The 19,951-nt window shown below is 35.1% G+C and overlaps 1 protein-coding gene across 2 annotated transcripts in view; it reads left to right on the forward strand.

Moving 5' to 3' along the window:
- The window catches only part of Gxylt1 (glucoside xylosyltransferase 1), a 46,120-nt gene that overhangs the window by 10,615 nt on the left and 15,554 nt on the right, over positions 1–19,951 (forward strand). Inside the window, exons 2-7 of one of the 2 annotated variants that reach the window (XM_078014875.1) lie at positions 310–402; positions 8,703–8,874; positions 11,619–11,744; positions 12,838–13,089; positions 17,856–17,979; positions 18,252–18,424. In XM_078014875.1, coding sequence (XP_077871001.1) covers positions 310–402; positions 8,703–8,874; positions 11,619–11,744; positions 12,838–13,089; positions 17,856–17,979; positions 18,252–18,424 — 940 coding nt within the window. The remainder of the gene's footprint in view (positions 1–309; positions 403–8,702; positions 8,875–11,618; positions 11,745–12,837; positions 13,090–17,855; positions 17,980–18,251; positions 18,425–19,951) is intronic. The other variant, XM_078014876.1, reaches the window with a different exon arrangement.

A 19,951-nucleotide genomic window follows, 5' to 3' on the forward strand; every position in this document is an offset into this window, starting at 1 on the left:
CTCAAAATTAAAAAAAAGAAAAAAATTAAAGCAATGTAGCTTAGTGGTAAAGCACCCCTGAGTTAAATTCTCAGTACCAAATAAATAAATAAATAATAGGACCTTAAATAAGGGAGAAATCAATTTTCTAGGAAAAAAATAAGTCTTCAAGTTCACATAGCAGCGTAGATTTGCAGGGTTTTTTGTTGTTGTTGTTGTTGTTGTTATTGTAAAACAGAACAGTAAGTTATCGTATTACTCAGTGAATTCCTTGTTAGTTACCAATTGAAATACTCACATAGGACTCTTATTTCTGTCTTGCTCTGTTAGGTGTAAAGATTTCTCTCTGTGTTACTGGAATCCCTATTGGATGCTGCCCTCTGATGTTTGTGGAATGAACTGCTTTTGGGAAGCGGCTTTTAGGTAGGCACTTAATATTTAATTGATAGATCAGTGTAGGTAAGATTAGATAGTAAATACTAAAATCTCACACTGTAATAGAACATGAAAGTGTTTCTTTTCCTGTAACTTAATATTATACAAGTAAATAATTCATTTCTGATTGGATTTTCTATTCCCTTTTCTTATTTATGGTTATCACTAACTTTTAGTACATTCTGTATAGAAATAGTCTAAATATTTTTAGATGTTATTAAGGTAAACCATTATTTTTAGGAGAATTTATGATCTAACCTTTGATAACAGGTGATAAACAGAGGTGTGTGTGTCTATATATATATAGACACACACATACACATGGTATGCACATATATATTGCAGTTACCTAATTTAAAGCTGGTGTATTGAAAAAACGTGGGTGGATGGGACGATTGGGAAGGATTATATTAATTTTTAGCAGAGAGATTGAATATAGGGGAATGTGATGATAAAGACAAATTTACTGAAGGAGTAAATAATATGACATCGTTTATTGCCCTTTGAAATTATTGCAGAATTTGGCTTTGTTAACTTTTGTGTAAAGAAGGTACTGGATTGGCTGACCTCTTGGATCCATTCCTGTTCTAATCTTCAATGAGAGAAACAAGTATTGATAGGAATAGGAATGGGATAAGGCAGTAGCTTTCAGACTATTTCCCTGAAAATGCCCTTCCAGAGAGTAAATTTCTTTTGAGAGTCATCTATTATTATTATTATTATTATTATTATTATTATTATTATTATTTGTATTGGGGATTGAACTTAAGGGCACTTAACCACTGAACCACATCCTCAGCCCTTTTTTGTATTTTATTTAGAGACAGGGTCTCAACCAGTTGCTTAGGGCCTCGATACATTGCTAAGGCTGGCTTTGGGCTTGAGATCCTTCTATCTCAGCCTCCCAAGCCCCTGGAATTATAGGCATGCACCACCACCATGCCTGGCTATTGTATTTTTATTATTAATTTAAACTTCAATTCTACTCATTCTGTTTATCAGACTCCATTGTTGGTGCTAATGACTGCTCCTGAGTAAGGTTAATGTGGGTCCATTCTTTTGGAGCTTTCATTCTAGTGTATACAGTAGTGAACCTGAAATTACATTAGAGGGAGATAATTTATAGCTGTGATGAGTCACAAGACATCAGGGAAGGTTTTCTATAGTGGGAGACCAGTTGATGAACAGAAAATTAGCCTGGTTCAAGGATGGGGGATGTAAAGCTTTCTAGGTAGGAAGAGTTGCATTTAAAATTTTAAGCTTTTGGGCTGGGGATGTGGCTCAAGCAGTAGCGCGCTGTCCTGGCATGCATGCAGCCCGGGTTCGATCCTTAGCATCACATACAAACAAAGATGTTGTGTCTGCCGAAAACTAAAAAATAAATATTAAGAAATTCTCTCTCTCTCTCTCTCTCTCTCTCTCACTCACTCAAAAAAATTTAAGCTTTTATCTAAACTGACAATGATTGTTTCCATTTAAAGGGTACAATGTGATGTTCTGATCTGTGCATAGGGTGTGGAATGATTATATCAAGCTAATCAACATCTGTCACCTCACATTTATCATTATTTTTATAGTGCGAACATGTAAAATCTTTTAGCAATTTTGAAATAATAAATTACTAGTAGCTGTGGTCACTTTGCAGTGCGATTAATCTTGAAACTTTTTAATCCTCTCTGGCTGGAACTTTGTACCTTTTGATTAGCATTCCTTTCCTCCCATCTTTGCTAAACTTCAAGCCTTTGCCAATTTATTTTGCCCATTGCCAGGAAACTTGATAAAAGAGTACCCACCTACTGGCTTTCTTTATTTAAAAAAAAACAAACAACAATAGCAAAACTGGGTATGGTTGTGCATGCATGTAATCCCTGCTACTCAGGAGGCTGATACAGGAGGATCAAAAGTTTGAGACCAGCCCAGGCAACTTCGTGAGACCCTATCTCATAATAAAACATAAAAAAGACTGGGGATGTGGCTCAGTGGTAGAGCACCCCTGGGTTCATTCTCTAGAAACCAAAAAAAAAAGAAAAAAGAAAGAAAGAAAAAAGAATAAACTTCCTATCTAGCTATTCATGAACATAGGCAACTGATGTCTCCACTTCAAGTTTCTCTCAGGGACCAGTATTTCTAGCTGCATGTTGGTAATTTTCACTTTGCAGGTTCGGATGTCTCAGAGACTCACTTTCAAACTTGAATTCGTGGCCTAGCTTCTCAGATCTTCCTTTTCTGTGTTTCAAATTATGTTTTGTGACTGGTTTTGTCCACACATAAGCACTCATTGGTTCTTCTTGTGTGTCTGCTTTCATGCCACTGCTTCTGCTACCTCTGCCCTCCTGCTCCCTAGCTGTTGTGCTGTGCTGCTCATCGCTTGGTGCCACACTGTGTCATCTTCCTTCATTGCGGGCTGTACTTCCCTTTTCCACATCTCCTGAGCTCTTACACTTTATCTATTGTAATTATGAATCTTTATCCATTTCTGCCTTGACCGAGTGATAGCACGTGGTGTTGAAACCCCATGCCTAGAAAGGTGTTGGTGACCAGTGAATACCATGATCAAGAGGATCGTTGGTATGGGACAGTTTCTCCAACACTTTGAGACTGGTTCAAGTGTTTGTGTAGTAAACCTCCTTAGTAGTCCTGGGTGTTTTCTACTTAAGCAATTCCCATGCTTTTTAAAAATTTAATTTAAATTTTAAAAAAAATGGTACTGGGAATTAAACCCAGAGATGCTTAACCACTGAGCTACATTCCCAGTCCTTTTAATTTTTTGAGACAGAGTCTCACTAAGTTGTTTAAGATTTTGCTAAGTTGCTGAGGCTGACCTCAAACCTGTGATCCTCTTGCCTAAGCCTTCTGAGTCACTGGGATTACATGTATGTGCTACAACAGCCACCAAGATTAAATATTTTAAAAGAACTAATTATTTTAAAAAGAGTTCAAGTCATAAAAAAACTAATATATTGAAACTGATAAGAGTCTGTTGTAATGAAAAGGTAAAAAAACTAACTAGAAAATACAAAACATAAGAGTTAAAAAATTTGTTAAAAAGAATGAAAGAGAACACACTAAGTAAAAAATTTCATGGATACAAGTCAGCACCAGCATTATGTGTGTACTGGGGTCATCATAACCTTTGCATTATTGGATGTCATAATTTTGCCACTTATTAGAATAAAGTGTTAGCTTATTATTTGGATTTAGTTCATTACTGCTTGATGGTATTTCCGTACTTGTTTAGCTTTTAAAAATATTTTGTTATATATATTGTCTGTATTACTGAGTTTTTAATGAACTCTTAGAACAATATTATTCTGCTTTAGCCATTGATAATGAATATTTTCTTTACACTATTTAATCTTTCTCGAGTATTATGGGAATTGATTTTTGGATACATGGAGTCTGTGGTCAAAGGTGGGATATTTTAAACCACTATTTAAAATTTTATTTTAGAAGTTAATGCTTATTTATATTGCATGTTAGATTTTAAGATTTTCTTTTCATGATTTTTGTTTAAAAATCACAAAGAATTTTGGTAAGTATTTTGTTTCAAAAGTGATTTATATTCAACTCCTTAGTTTACCTTGTATGATAATTCAAAAGAACCCCCCCCACACACACCTTTTTCTCCCTTTTTGTGGTGCTGGGAATTGAACCTAGGGCCTCATGCATGCTTAGGCAAGCACGCTACCATTCCTAGCCACAATCCTTTTTTTTTTTTTTTTTTTTAATATTAGTTGTTGATGGACCTTTATTTATTTATATGTGGTGCTGAGACTCAGATCCCGTGCCTCACACATGCTAGGCAAGCTATCATTGAGCCACAACCCCAGCCTCAGAAGTCCTTTTTTTTAAAAAAAAAAATTATTTGTTTTAATTAGTTATACATGACATATGTATGCATGCAGTAATAATGTCTGTTTCATTCTACTATCTTTCTTCCTCCCATATCCCCTCCCCTCCACTCCCATCACTTCCCTCTACCTAATCCTAATCTAAGATAATGCTATTCTTCCCTAGTTGGTGAGGATGTGGTGAAAAAGGTACCCTCATACATTGCCAGTGGGACTGCAAATTGGTGCAACCACTATGGAAAGCAGTATGGAGATTCCGCAGAAAACTGGGAATGGAACCACCTTTTGACCCAGCTATCCCACTTGTTGGTTTATAACCCAAAGGACTTAAAATCAGCATACTATAGTGACGCAGCCACATCAATGTTTATAGCAGCTCAATTTACAAGTCTTTTTTTAATAGGAATTTTTTTAAAAGTTAGACCTTAAGGATATTATTGTTAGTGTTTCAAAATCTGGTTTTCTTTTCTTTTTTTCTATGTTATAATTTTTTTAAAAAAAAATTGTTCTTTTTTGTACATGATAGTAGAATGTATTTTGACATATCATACATACATGAAGTATAACTTCCCATTCATGTGGTTGTTCATGATGTGAAGTTACCATGGTCATGTATTCGTATGTACACGTAGGAAAGTTATGTCCGATTCATTCTGCTGTTGAAAATATGGTTTTCCATTTGTTCAATCACAAGTGTTTAAAGATACATGCAGGTATTTTTTAGTTTGGGGAGATTATTATTAGGAATTTTATTTTGTTATTTGACTTTATATACTTCATTTTAATGCTATTTCCTATTCTAAATATTATACATCATTTATTTATAGAGAGCATACTAACTTAATAGGCTACAAGAAAACACTGGAAGCCATCCATGCTGCCTGAATAAAAATTGAGAAGAAAAGTTGTTATAATTCCACTAGTAGAAATTTTCATAAACTTAGAAGGCAATTTCTAAGGGTTTGAAATCTGTTAACAGTATTTGTATTAGAATTTGTCATTCAAAACATTCTTTAAGTACTAACTTTTTTGTGTGCTCCCCCTCTCCTACTTTTTGCTCTTAGAAGTCTCAAGTCCACAAGGTTTCAAGAATAGTGCAGTGAATACATCATGCATCCTTACTTAGTTGTTCATTTCGTAGTCACATTTTCACATTTTCTTTGGCTAGCCAGTTGAGGGAACTGTAGCCATATGGCCTACTCCTAAATACATGTAGATAGCATTTATCTTCTAAGAACAGGGGCATTTTCCAATATAACCATAATAAAATTGTCACTTCACATTATTTAATACTGATAGAACATATATAGAACATATATTTCTTTTTTCTTTTCTCTTTTTTGGGGGGAGGGTGGTATCAGGGATTGAACTCAGGGGCACTTGACCACTGAGCCACATGCCCAGCCCTATTTTGTTTAGAGACAGGATCTCACTGAGTTGCCTAGTGCTTTGCTTTTGCTGAGGCTGGCTTTGAACTCACGACTCTCCTGCCTCTGCCTCCCGAGCTGCTAGGATTACAGGCATGCGCCACCACGCCCGGCTAATTGCCTTTATAGGTTTTCCTTCCCATTTAGTACCCTGTCAAGGATCATACATTGCACTTGGCTATTAGATCTACTTGGTATTCTTTATCCTAGAACTATTCTCTGGCCTTTTGGGGGGGTGTGGTAGTGGTAATGGTGTCTTTTGTGATATGACATTTTTGTTGTGTTTTGCAGAATGGCCCTTAATTTGTATTTGCCTGTCTCCTCATGGTTAGATTTAGGATTGGGGACCAGTTTACTGCATAGGAGATAGTCTTCTTTGATCATACTGTCAGAAGACAGCTGATGTCATGAGCTTAACATTTATTGGCTAGATCTGATCACATGGTTGCAATTATATTCTCCCATTTCTATACTGTAGCAGTATCTTTATCCTCTTTGTAATAAGTGAGAAAATACTTTGTTGCTTGTGGCTATAGCTCAGCAGTACAGTGCTTGCCTAGCAGGTGTGAGAACCTGGGTTCAATCCTCAGCACCACATACAAATGAATAAATAGAATGAAGGTATTTTTTAAAAAAGATGATTGCAAGATAGTGATTATATAATTATGTCATTCTTTCTGCTTTTATCATTTGGTATTTATCTTTTTTAATTTTTTTTTGTACTGGGTTAAACGTAGGAGCACTTGACCACTGAGCCACATGCCTAGCCCTATTTTGTATTTCATTTAGAGACTGGGTCTCACTGAGTTGCTTAATTCCTTGCTTTTGCTGAGGCTGGCTTTGAACTTGTGATCCTCCAGCCTCTGCCTTCCCAGCCACTGGGATTACAGGCAGGTGCCACCGTACCCAGCTAGTATTCATCTTTAAAACAGAAGGTTCCCTCCCCTCGCTCCTTTATTTAATATTATTTGGAGTCATGGCTTCATTTTTTACATCTGATATGTTGCTCATTACTGTAACACTTTTGGTGCTCAGGTTATACCACATTTAACCATGGGAACCCCTGGTATTTTCTTTGAGTTATCCAAAGAATTTCTTCAAATTAAATAGAAAAATAGGTTTGATTTAAAAAAAAATTTTTTGATAACATTTCTTTAAACCCATAAGGATATTAATTCATACTATGGTTAAAATTAGCCTATTCGTGAATAGAGTTGACCATTCTGTTGGTAGAATGGTTGGTAGACCATTCTTCCAGAATGAATGGCTGCTTCCCATGACTGTTAAGATAAGTTTTAGTTATCGCTTCCTTAGTGTAGAAGCTTAGATTGCTTTTTTCCAACCCCCTGGGGGTTGAACCCAGGGGTACCCTACCTCTGAGTACTCCCCATCTCTTTTTATTTTTTATTTTGAGATAGGGTCTTGATAAGTTGCTGAGTCTGGCCTCCGACTTGAAATTCTCTTGCCTCATCCCAAGTCGCTGGATTGCATGTGTGCGCCACTGTGTATGGTTTATTTTATATTTCTTCGAGTTACAATTGAGTTTCCTCTTCTTGGGGTGTGGGTAAAGACATTTTTAAAATATGTTTCATTTTGTCAATGTAGGTGTTGGAGTCTGTGCTCTCATTTATTGCTTTTACTGAAAAGGAACACCTAAAGAAAGAAAAAATGTAATGAGGTTGACAGTATCCCTGCAGAGATTGGTAGAAAGAGTGCTGGCAGTGTGACCAAAACAGCTCTTGCTAAAAGGCCTGGGAGGAGTTGTCCCTGGGACTGAGATAGGGGGTAGTTTTTCCTCTGGAGGAAAGTTTACTATACCTATTTCCATATGTGGAGAATTTTGTGCACAACATAGGACCATTATAGTTTATGTCTAAAATCTTTTCTTAGTTTTTGATGTGCGGGATAGATCTTATTGTGGCCAGTTAAGCAATCTGATATAGTAATGAAGATTGTCAGATCATGATGTTTTACCACCAGAGTTGGAGGCAGTTACTAAGGAAGATGAGATGGCAGAGTTCTGTACAATTGTTGTGTTTTGATTTCCTTATCTTCAATTTTCTCTTTGGCTTCCACTTCTTTGAGAGGAACTGGGTTCATGTCCCCTGTCATAAATACAGGTTCCATGTTAGGAACTGGTAGGCTCAACAGAAAGAGGGGAAGGGACAGAGGGTACAGACAAAGGAAGGGAAGGGGTCCCACTTGTTTTGAACACTGTGAGTGGGAATGGATGGAAGGCACTAAGCAAGACCCAGCCATACCCACACCAGCGGAGTGAGAGAAGTGGCACAGCAGAGTCAAGGAGGTTTCGGGCCACTTAAGCCTGGAGTCTGTGCTACTCTGTGTTGGAAGGGGTTGTGGCAGTGTTGGCCATGATGTACTCAGGACATCTCTCCTTCCACAAAGACACATTAGTGCTGGTATGTTTTAGGTCTTCTTAGAAATGTTTGCGTCTTGCTGAATATTTGGTCAATGGAACCGAATGTGTGACATTTAAAAATAGTATGTAAAGGAAATTTCTTGTTATTGGCCATGGTTTAAGGCTAGATGTAATACCGAAATATTTATGGATGAGATTATGGCTGATTTGCTTCACAGGGGTCTGCTGTTTAGTGGAAGTTGGTGTGGGAAGGGTTTAGATGAAATAAGAATGTTTTAAGTTTTTTTTTTTTTTTTCTTCCACAGGCTCCTTGAGAGAATTAAGCCCTCATGCCCTAAGGTATCCAGAATGAGTAATGAGTATATCCTACATGGCAGTGACAGTGATGCTGTCATGTATTTTTGGGAGAAGTGAGAAAGTATTAATTTTTTTGTGTTCAGTGATTCCTAGTGAGCAACATCGGTAGAGAAAGTACAGAAATATACGATTGATTGATTCTGTGTTGTAATTTATTTATTTTGCCTTTTTAAATAGAAGTTTTGAACTTCTGTTTTTGAACATGGTTAAGAAACACCATATTCCTGTACATGTGCTAACACTGTTGGAAAATATGTTTTTCTTTCTTCTTAGGTACAGTCTGAAAATAGAGCCTCCTGAGAAAATGCATCTTGCTGTAGTGGCCTGTGGTGAAAGACTGGAAGAAACTCTAACCATGCTGAAGTCAGCTATCATTTTCAGCATCAAACCTCTTCAGTTCCATATTTTTGCTGAGGACCAACTACATGATAGCTTTAAAGACAGAGTAAGTATTTTCAAGCCTTAGTCAAGGTCATAGAGTTGAATATTAATATACAGTATACTAGTTTTGTTTTATTCCTTCATTGTGCAAAAATATTCTTTCTGTAACTCTGTCCTCCTAGACTGGAGAGTATTCCTTGTAGTTATCTCCCCTAGGAGTCCAGAGGAAGGTTTGTCTGTGAACAGGAGTAGGCAACTTAAAGTCCTTTGCCACGCATAAAGACTTTAATTTACCTACTACAGTTCCAGGATGTTTTGATTAACGGGATACAAGTTTATGACTCTCGCATATAAAAGTAGCCTCTGTAGTAGGGGCTCTGTTTTTTCCTGATTTTGGCTGAGTCATTTTCAGCATGAGGCTTCAATCTCATGATCCAAGATGTGTACTCAAGTTCTAGCTGTCACACCTGTAGTCTTTCTAAATCAGGAGAGAGGAATGAGTGGAGAAGGGCAATCCCTTCCCTATCTTTAAGGATACTTTTAGGCAGAGCTGTGACATTTCTGCCAATCCAGTATTCTCTTAGTCTGAATTTAGTCAATATGGCCATGCCTAACTGTTAGGGTAGATAATATACTTTTTAATCAGGGCAGCTTTGTAACCTTAACAAGAACAAGAATTACTGTGCAAGAATTGGAGATCAGGGTCTGGGTTTGTGGCTTAGTGGTAGAGCATCATTAGGTTCAATCCTCAGCACCACAAAAAAATAAATAAAGGTATTGTGTCCATATACAACTAAAAACTATTTTTTAAAGAAAGGATTGGAGATCAGATACAGGGAGAACATTTTTATTTTTTGTGTTTAAAAAATTTTTTTAAATTTGTTCTAATTAGTGATACATGACAGTAGAATGCATTTTGACACATTGTACACAAACTAAGCACAACTTCTCATTCCTCTGGCTCTACAGCTACTCACTCCCACTCTGCACAATCCAGAGTTCCTTCATTCTTCCCTACCCGACCCTCCAACCACACACTGGATCAGCATCCACTTATCAGAGAAAACATTTTACCTTTGTTTTTTTTGGGGGATTGGCTTATTTTGCTTTGCATGATATTCTCTTAAGAGAACATATTTGTGATATGGTGATATTCTAATGACTATTAATTCTCTCTCATTCTCCAGCCCCACACCCACTAAATTATACTTTCAACCTTATTTGGATTTTGATGCTTGGTCTATTTTTTTAGTTCATTTTGCATGTCAAGGGAAAAATACCACTTGTGATTTCAAGTCTTTTACTTTTCTGTCTAAATCTTTGATTCCAAGAGGTGTAGAAATTTACTTAACTTGAAAATATTTCTGGCATCTACATTTTTGTTACATACTTTAGTGATCTTGTTTTTAAAAAATACTGAGTAATAAATCTTGTTGTATAAGTTACTGCTACTCATTGTGGAAACACTTGAAAGGGTAATTTTAAAAAAGTAAATCATTAATTCTTTCACTTTAGATGTAGCCTCTATACCACGTTTTGAAATTTAGATTTTCTTTGATTATAATAAGCAATCCTAAAAATGTTTGATTTTGCTTTTGATGAAAGAATAACAACTATTTGATGGGACATGCTTTTCGTATCAAAAAATAACTAAATATTATAATGTTAGAAGTTTTCTTTTTGCATTTTGCATTTTCTTTTTGCATTTTTATGCAAAAGATTTTATTTTGAAATTTGTATTGAAAGGGTCTCTAAGTTGGGAGGCAAAATAAAAAGGTTGGTCTTTTAAAATAATCAACAGAGACACCAAAGCAGAGTATTGATGCAGGTATTCACATAAACTATGTTGGAATATATTAATTTTTAAAATTCCTTAAACACAATTATAACTCAGAAAGATCATCTTTATATGGATTGTTTTTTAAAACAACCTGCTATAGAAACTAGTTAGTCTCCTGCCGTGCCATCCCCTCCTTCTCATTGTCTCTGGCTGCTCTTTGGGTACTTTGAATCAGCAATTTCAAAGCCAGGCCTGATAGACTGGTGGAAGTGCCTGAAGGTGCCAGCTACTCAGGGGGCAGAGGCAGAAAGATCCTTTGAGCTTAGGAGTTTGAGGCCAGCCTGAGCAACAGCAAATCAAAATAAAACCAGAAAAACTAATCAAAAACAATTCTGTTAAAGCAAAAGTAATAGATAGTAAGTGCTTACCTGAGTTTGAAACAGTTCAAGGAGTATGTTCATTATAGATTTTTAGGTATATTTTTCTTTTTATAATTTTTAAAGGACTGTCATTGGATGTATAATTATTAGAATATTTTTTTGTCAAGAATTCTCATGCACATTGAAACTATATATAACTGGACACACTAGTTTTATGTTAGTCTGACTTTGAGTGTAAACATTTTTATTATACATATTTTGTTAATAAGATTAGTACCTAATTTTTCTGACCTTATTTTGTTTAGGGATTCAGAGTATGTACTTATGTAAAGTTAAGGGACATGAAAGCTTACAAAGCTCTTTCAACTTTCTGATATTTTTGGTTCATACGCTCATAAATTGATTGTGTCTTGGATCTGAAGGGTGAAGTCTTTCTGGCATATTACTATGGCTTTTAGGCTTTGAATAAAAACAAGGACAATGACGGAAGAGTTCTTTCTTTTCAATGTATAACATAAGATGTACATGATCTCAATTTTTAGCTCTTTTGTTTTAAACTATTGGTTTATGATATTATGGAGAAAATTGAAAGTAAAGCAAGTCTAAACTGGTTTCTTTTTAAAGAAAATATTGTTTTTTATTTTTCAGCTTGACAGTTGGTCATTTCTACAAACATTTAATTACACTTTATACCCCATTACCTTTCCAAGTGAGAATGCAGCGGAGTGGAAAAAACTCTTTAAACCATGTGCTTCCCAGAGGTTATTCTTGCCAGTAAGTTTTTTCTGCCGCAATGTTGTTGTTGTTGTTTTAAAACTTACTTTTACACTGATTATTTATGAGGAGTTAATATATAAATCTAATTAAACGAATACACATGTGCATGTGATATTTAGAAAAAATTTATATAGAGTAAGTCAAAACTGTAATAAAAATGATGTTAAAAATGAAAAATTTGGGGTCTAGGATGTAGCTTAGTGGTAGAGTGCCTAGGATATGTGAGGCCCTAGATTCCATCCCCGTTCCACACAAAAATAAATAAATTTTTAGTAATTATTGTCAAAATAATGTTTCTTATAAGTGTAACTCATTCAGTTGCTTTGAATGGTTTTCTTTGTAAGAAGGAATAGAGGTCAGATGTTAATGGAGCCAGGTCTGATGCCAGTGATGTACATTGATGGTATTAACTTTAGGTTGCAGACTGCATGTACAGCTTGGGGAATTATCCTTGAACGTCTCTGTGGAAGGTACATGTAGGAGACATAGTGTCTCTCAAAAAGTGCAATATGGCCAATTTTTTTTTCTTCTAAGATAATTCTTCACCCTTCCTAAGTGCACATTTTCTTTTACTTATCAGGAGATAGTAAGCATGGAAATAAAACCAACAACTCTGGAAATGGAAGGCTGGCTTCCAGTTTGGTTTTATGACTCTTACTAGTTGATACCAAGTGATGTAGGGGTTGATGTCACAGGCTGAGGGGGACAAATTCAGAAGATCTTAATTTGTATTGGTTTACTTTTTCATGATTGGAAATTTAGATTTAAAATAAGAATCTACCATATGTTAATGTTATTTTTTCATTGTGAAAAACATTCCTTTTCTGATCTTTTGAGGATAATGCTTTTATCCTCCCAATTGTTAGTTTTGAATTTTTGGCTTTGGTTTGTTTGCTTAGCTTCTTGAAAGGTGATATGAAAGTTAGCATAGTGTCTGCTTTATGCTGTTTTCAAAAATTTAGGAAAAATTACTTTAAAAAAATTAATGTTAGTTAGCTTATCTCTTTGGTATATTTTCTATAATTAAATCCTCTTATGTTTTTAAATTAAATCAATACATAGTTAATGTTTCAAATATCTCTCCTTACAGTTAATCCTGAAAGAAGTTGATTCGCTACTGTATGTCGACACTGATATCCTTTTTTTACGACCAGTTGATGATATTTGGTCTTTACTAAAGAAATTCAATTCCACACAAATTGCTGCAATGGCCCCAGAACATGAGGAGCCTCGAATTGGATGGTACAATCGCTTTGCCAGGCATCCATACTATGGGAAGACTGGAGTGAACTCTGGAGTGATGCTGATGAACATGACACGGATGAGAAGGAAGTACTTCAAGGTGAATTGCTGAAGCGGATGCTTGGCTGATATTTTTCTGGTTTTCTTTTGAAATTATTTGCTTTATAGTTTAGTTTCCTTTTATTAAAATCCAGACTATTCAGAATTTTTCTATTTACATAGAATTATTGAAGAAAAAGGTGTCCACAGTGTGCTCTTTAATGGAGTGGGTGGAACTGGATGGTGTCACATACAAGGAAGAGCAGTGGGCACCATCACCCTGGCTCTCCCTGCAGGACACTGGAACCAGTAGTATGATGTTTTTTAGGGCAACACAGGGTCGTGGCTAAGGATATAGACTACAGCTGTCGGTCTGGCACCTTTTTTTGTTATTCAGTTATTTTGGTTACGTTTTGATTATATCTCCAGGCTTAAGTTTTCTGTCTGTGAAGTAGAATGGTGGCATGACAGTACCAGTGTCCTAGGGCTTTTTGTGAGGATTAAATGAGTGAAAATGGTGGCTGACATATATAAATGTTGTATTATGCTGCTATATTGAAAGTTAAAAACATCCTTGTGTGTTTCTCATCAAATTGTGGGATCAGTAGAAGAGTCAGATTATTTAATTTCACTGATGATGTACTCTGAATCATCACTATGTTCTGAGTAAAGTGTAGGCAGGTTAGTTTGAGTACAGTAAGTTGTAAGTCATTATAGTTTGTGGACTCTGAGGTCAAATTGGCTTTCTGTATAGCTTTCACCAGGGTACTTCTTAACCACTGGCCAGTTAGTTAGCTTTTGAACGTCAGTTCTCTCAGCTAAAAGCAGAGATAGTAAATGGACTTATCTGAGTTAGTTTAAAAGAAAGAAATTAAAAATGTTTAGTACAGAGCATGGCACATAATAAGCAGGTTTTCTTTTCTTCTTTGTTTTCTTTTTTGCTGTGCTTGGGGTTGAATCGGGAGCCTGGCCATGCTCTGCAGATGCTCTGCCATTGAGATGCCTCCCCAGTCTGGGGGAGCAGATTTTAAATGTTAGCTAAAAACAGTACCTTCTGAGCAAATACCTACCATTTATTCCTTTCTAACTAATTAGGACTAAATTAAACATTAAGGGATATTACGTCTTGTGAGTCTCTGTATATGTTTACATGGCTATCTATATGGGCTTATTTGTTATATGGTTTTCTCTCCTCCCTTCTTCCCTTCTACCCCTCCTTTCCTTCTTTCATTTGTCGCTATTGAACCCAGGGCCTCATGAATGCTAGGCAGGTGTTCTTCCACTGAGCTATAACCCCAGCCCTATCTCATATTTTTCTATGATTTCTGGTGGATAGAATTTACATTGTTGAATTTATTTATCCCTTGTACATGCTGGATTTAAATCTTTGCTTCATTTAGAGTTTTTCCTTCTTTCCTTTGGTATAGGCGGCTGTATGGCTTGTAGCAATCACCACCGCGTGTCAGCATTTCAGTCTTAGAACTGTCTTCTTTCCACCTCACCTAGTACTATGAATTGAACCCAGGGGTACTCTGGTACTCTGGTACCACTGAGCTACATCCCCAGTCCTTTTTATTTTTCATTTTGAGACAGAGGTTTTCTAAGTTGCCCAGGCTGACCTCAAACTTGTGATCCTTGTGTCTCAGTTCTCCAAGTCACTGGGATTGTGCCACTGTACCCGACCAGTCTGGGAAGTCTTGATAGTACCGATTGCCCTTCCATCCTGTTACTCTAGTAAGCCTCATTCTTTTAGCCTTCCAGTTTCTGAACCTTTAGAAAATCTTGATTCCATCTCAGTTTTTTTTTCTCCCAGAATTGAATGCATTAACGAGACTAGTTATAGGTTGATTCTGCTCTTTCTTAACACAGAACAAACATCTGTAGGTATCCAGTTTGTTACTGTATTTTGAATTTTTAAATTTCATGGTCCATGATGTGTTACTGAGTAAAACTGGCATTATAGCATGATTTTGATTTTGTGATTGTTAGACTATGCTTGGTAATATTATACCAGAAGATGGTGCTGTAAGATTATCTGCTAAGAAATAATGTACTGCTCAGTAACTGCATTTGAAATTTATAGAATTTTGAGAAATTTAATGTTGCAAAGAACTAGAGATAGTTTGTTATAATATTATTTGATTTAAAAAATTAAAATATAGCTATATAATTTTAAGTCCATTACTATTTTTTTCTTGCTTCTTAATTAGATGCTGTTCTTAAATACCTCAATTGTTTCTCCCATTTCACTTTTCCTTTTGTTTGTGGTATGTTGTAGCTAGTTGGAAATGTAGAAAAGGAGTTGAAATAATCTCTAAACTTTCAAACTTTCTTTTCTTCTGTGCATTAATGACTTAAAAAAAAAAGATGAGAGAATTCATTGCACACTAGTTCAGTAGGTCCAGTTTACTTCAGACCTACTGCTGTATGTTACAGATGACCTATTATTGGCCTGTGAAACCATGTGCAGATTTGCTTCATTTTCAAATATTGTTTTATTTATGATTCCTGGGATGATTCCATAAATTTTATGGATTTTAAATTTATTTTCCCATCTAAAGTTTTATATTTTTAGCCATACAACTGGATTATTTCCAATTACTCCCCATATTGTTACAAACAGATATGTGGATGTCATCCCATAATTCTTATCACACGGAAAGGCACAAGATTACCCCTTTAGGATAAAGATTTTATTTTAGAGTATTTATTTGCTTTTTTATCACCAAGTTTTCACTATCATGGCTGGTTAGTTCCAACCTGATATTATAACATATTTTTATTTTGTAAAGGTTTTTCAAAAACATTTTATTAAAAAATGTTGAATTGACAAAAGTTATTAGCAGTAATAAACTATAAGGATAGGAAACAATGACTAGTTTTATAACTCAATAACCAGTTGTATATTATATATTTAAGATGTATAACATGATGATTTAATATAAGTATAAACAATGTACTGACTACCGCAGTCAAATTAATGCATTTGTTACCACTCAGAGTACCATTTGTGTGTCTGGAGTGAAAGGACACTTAAACTTTCTCTTCTTAAATTGCAGGTATCTGTGTTAGTATTATTAACTCTAGTCACCATACTGTACTTTAGATTTCCAGAATTTACTTATCTTATAACTGGAAGTTTGCACCTTTGACAAACATTTTCCTCACCTCCCACAGATAGTTACATATATTAAAAAGTGTAATTTAATCAGGAGACTGAAGCAGGAGGATTATAAGTTCAAGGCCAGACTCAGCAACTCATCGAGGCACTAAGCAACTTAGTGAGACCCTATCTCAAAATAAATTTTTTTTTTTAGAGAATGTAGCTCAGTGGTAAAGTGCTCCTGGGTTCAATCCCCTGTATCCCTTGCCCCTGCAAAAATTTAAATAGTAAAAATTCTTTTTGTTCTTTGTATCTCTTAATACTTGATAGACAATGATATCACATTAATTAGCTATTACTTTGTATTTGGGGTTATGATATTTGTAGTTTTGAATCCTTACTGTAGTATTTCTTTCCTCTCTTTTTTAAAAAAAATTAGAATTATTATTTTAAAAAAATAGAGATAAAACAAATAATGTGAACTAGGCCCTTAGGAACACATTCCTTGTATGTTTACTGTACCCTGTTCCTGTCTGGCTACATATTACTTTGTAAAGTGTTTTTGTCTTTTTTACCTACTGAGGGCAGATGCATCTCTTGTACAGCTTTGTATTCAGAATATTTAGCACAGTGCATAGAATAGCACCTCAGTGGCTAGTAACTGGCAAAGAACAGTCAGATGAATGTTTTAGAAATGAAAACATAAATGAATTATTGGAAAATATTGGAAAAGAGAATATTTGTTATGAAAACGGCAAACTTTATTTTTATGTATTTGAAAGATGTATGTGATGGAGTATTTGTGTTGATGTAGATAGCCATGTGAGCAGAGTAATACTAATGAGCATCTTGCCAAAGGGTGTGGATTAATGAATCCTGGGAAACTAATGAGTTCCCAGTTTTTAGCATTGTTGGAGCATAATATGAATAGACACTTGTAAATTTTATATTTATGGGTAGGCTGACAATGATAATGAATCTATTTCCAAAAGCATACACAATTTTAAAGTGAAGCTCATTGGTCTTAATGCAGTATTCATTTTGGTCATAGATTTGCTGAAATTAGAACTAGATTTTTCTGGTTTTAGAATTTACAAAGCAAAATTATTCTTATAAACAATCAAATAATTCAATGTATGCAAACGACAAGTGCCTACTCTGCTCTCTCTCTCAAGTTTCATGCCTTTGTGAGAAGTGACACTATAAACTTGGTTGTATATTCAATGGACCTTTTAAAAATGTATTTGAAACAAGTGTACATGTATATTAGTATTTATAGTCATATTAAAATTTTTTTCTTATTAAGTTGAAAACTTTCACCTTTTCATGGTCCTCCTCTTAAAATTGAGATGTAGGACTGGAGATATAGCTCAGTGATATTGCATTTACCTAGCATGTATTAGGTCCTGGGTTTGATCACCAGCACCACAAAAGAAAAAAAAAAACGTAGTGATTAAGTTATAATCAAACTATTACTACTTTTTCTTTCCTAGATTTATTAGTCTTATTACTCCTACATGTAACTTCAGATCTTTTGCTATCTTCCCCTCTCCTACTGGACAGCTCTTCTCACAATTAGGGTTATAAATATCACTTGGTTTTGTAGCAGAAGGAGTTTGCGTTTCTCCTTGTGCCTATGTAATGGTTGCTAAAGGAAGAATCAGGAACTATCATGATGCCATTTAAAATTGGAATTCTGAGACTCTTTAATGTTTTATCAACAGAATGATATGACAACTGTACACCTAAAATGGGGAGATATACTTATGCCATTGCTTAAAAAATACAAATTAAACATCACGTGGGGTGATCAAGATCTACTGAATATTATGTTTTTTCATAATCCAGGTAATCATTTAAATTTCTTTTGTTCTTTGCATTTGTAAAAAAAATCACAGAATATTGATATTGACTTATTATTGGTTGTTACTTATATTTGAGACACAGTAAAACTTTTCTTGAATATGATTTAGTTGGAGAGATTTAAATGCCACCTATATTTTATACTATTTTAAGTCTTATTTTGTAAGAGTTATATTTTTAAACTAAATGTTTTGCAAAATGTTGATTCTGTAGAATTAGTATTTATTTCATTTTTGTTTGTTTGTTTTAAATATTAGAAAGCCTTTTTGTTTTTCCGTGTCAATGGAATTATCGACCAGATCATTGTATATATGGAAGCAATTGCCAAGAAGCAGAAGATGAAGGAATCTTTATTCTTCATGGGAACAGAGGTGTTTACCATGATGATAAGCAGCCGGCATTTAGAGCTGTTTATGAAGCACTGAGAAATGTAAGTTTTTTTTTTTTTCATTTGGAAAAACATACAAACATTATGGAGAGTTGACAAAAAAATGCAAAGAATTTTCATAAATCCCTTATTTAGGTTCATCAGTTATTAACATTTTTGCCTTATTTGCTTTGTCATTGTTTTTTTCCCCTATACATTGTGTTTTTCTGAACCATTTGCCTGTTAGCCTCTCACCCCTAAAAACCTGTGTGTTTTACTAAGAATAAGTTCTCTTATTAATCATAATACCAATATTAAACTCTGAAAATTTGATTCTGGTATTTCATGTGTTTTTATATATGTACTCTCTGTTGATCAAGGAACAGTTTTTCACTGTCCTTTAAGATCTTGTTTTTTTTTTTTTTTTTTGGAGAATAGCGCCCTTTCACTGCCACTACTACTCTCTTTTTAAATTAGAATTTTCTTTATTTTGCTTATCTGACGCTCCCTCTGATTAGGTTCAGGATGTGCACTCCTGAACAAAGTCACCTTTGTCTGCCCCTTGTTGATGTTGATCACTCCATCAAAATGTTGTTAATTTCTCCATAGTATAATAATTTTTCCTCTTGCAAGAAGTCTGTAGGGACAGTCTCAGAAATCATGCAGATGCTCTGCTTCTTATCACAACTTCCCTGCCCCTAGATTCCCTACGAGATTTAGCATTCATTGTTGGTTCTTGCTGAGGTCAGTCTTTACTATGGCAATTGCATTTAATGATTGTCCAGTTCTAGTACTCTTTCCACGTATCATTTGGGATTCAGCATTCTTCTGTAAGGAAGAACCTAGCCCTCCCTTTTCGCCCTATTATTCATTTATATGTAATTGGTATGAATCTTTGGTACTTAATCCCCTTCCACCAGTGATTTATAATATTCTTCCCTTCTGTGGTGGTGCTGAAGCTGTTTCAGATTTTGTCCTGGAGAGTCATTTTTTGGCTACTTATTGTGCCATTTTGACATGTCCCAATAGTTTTTTGAGTACCTCTTTATACCAACAAAATACTCTAGGTTTATCTAATACTTTCCTTGCCCTATCTCTGAAATTAGTCATCCAACAAAGGTGCTCTTGTGCCCTTTTGTGGCTCTGGATATTAGGCTTATTTATTGCTACAAGAGTGTCTTTGCTTTGGAGCCCTTCAGTGACAGGAGGAGATGTGAACTCAGACATGTAGTCAGGTGTTCTCATGGATTCTCCACTTCTAGCCCGTTCCTTCAAGCTCTTTCTTGCCTTCTTCTACCCTATATTTTATCCCCTTTTAACTCTACCATTAGAATCCTGGCTTCCTTTTTTTAGTTGTAGATGGACACAATATCTTTATTTAGTTAATTAATTTATTTATATGTGGTGCTGAGGATCGAACCCAGGGCCTCACACATGCTAGGCAAGTGCTGTACCACTGAGCCACAAACCCAGCCCCTAGAATCCTTACTTCTTTTTTTTTTTCTTTTTCTTTTTTTTTTATTGTTGGTCATTCAAAACATTACATAGTTCTTAATATATCATATTTCACAGTTTGATTCAAGTGGGTTA

This window comes from Ictidomys tridecemlineatus, chromosome 6 (assembly GCF_052094955.1).
Source record: "Ictidomys tridecemlineatus isolate mIctTri1 chromosome 6, mIctTri1.hap1, whole genome shotgun sequence".
NCBI classification, from domain to species: Eukaryota; Metazoa; Chordata; class Mammalia; order Rodentia; family Sciuridae; genus Ictidomys; species Ictidomys tridecemlineatus.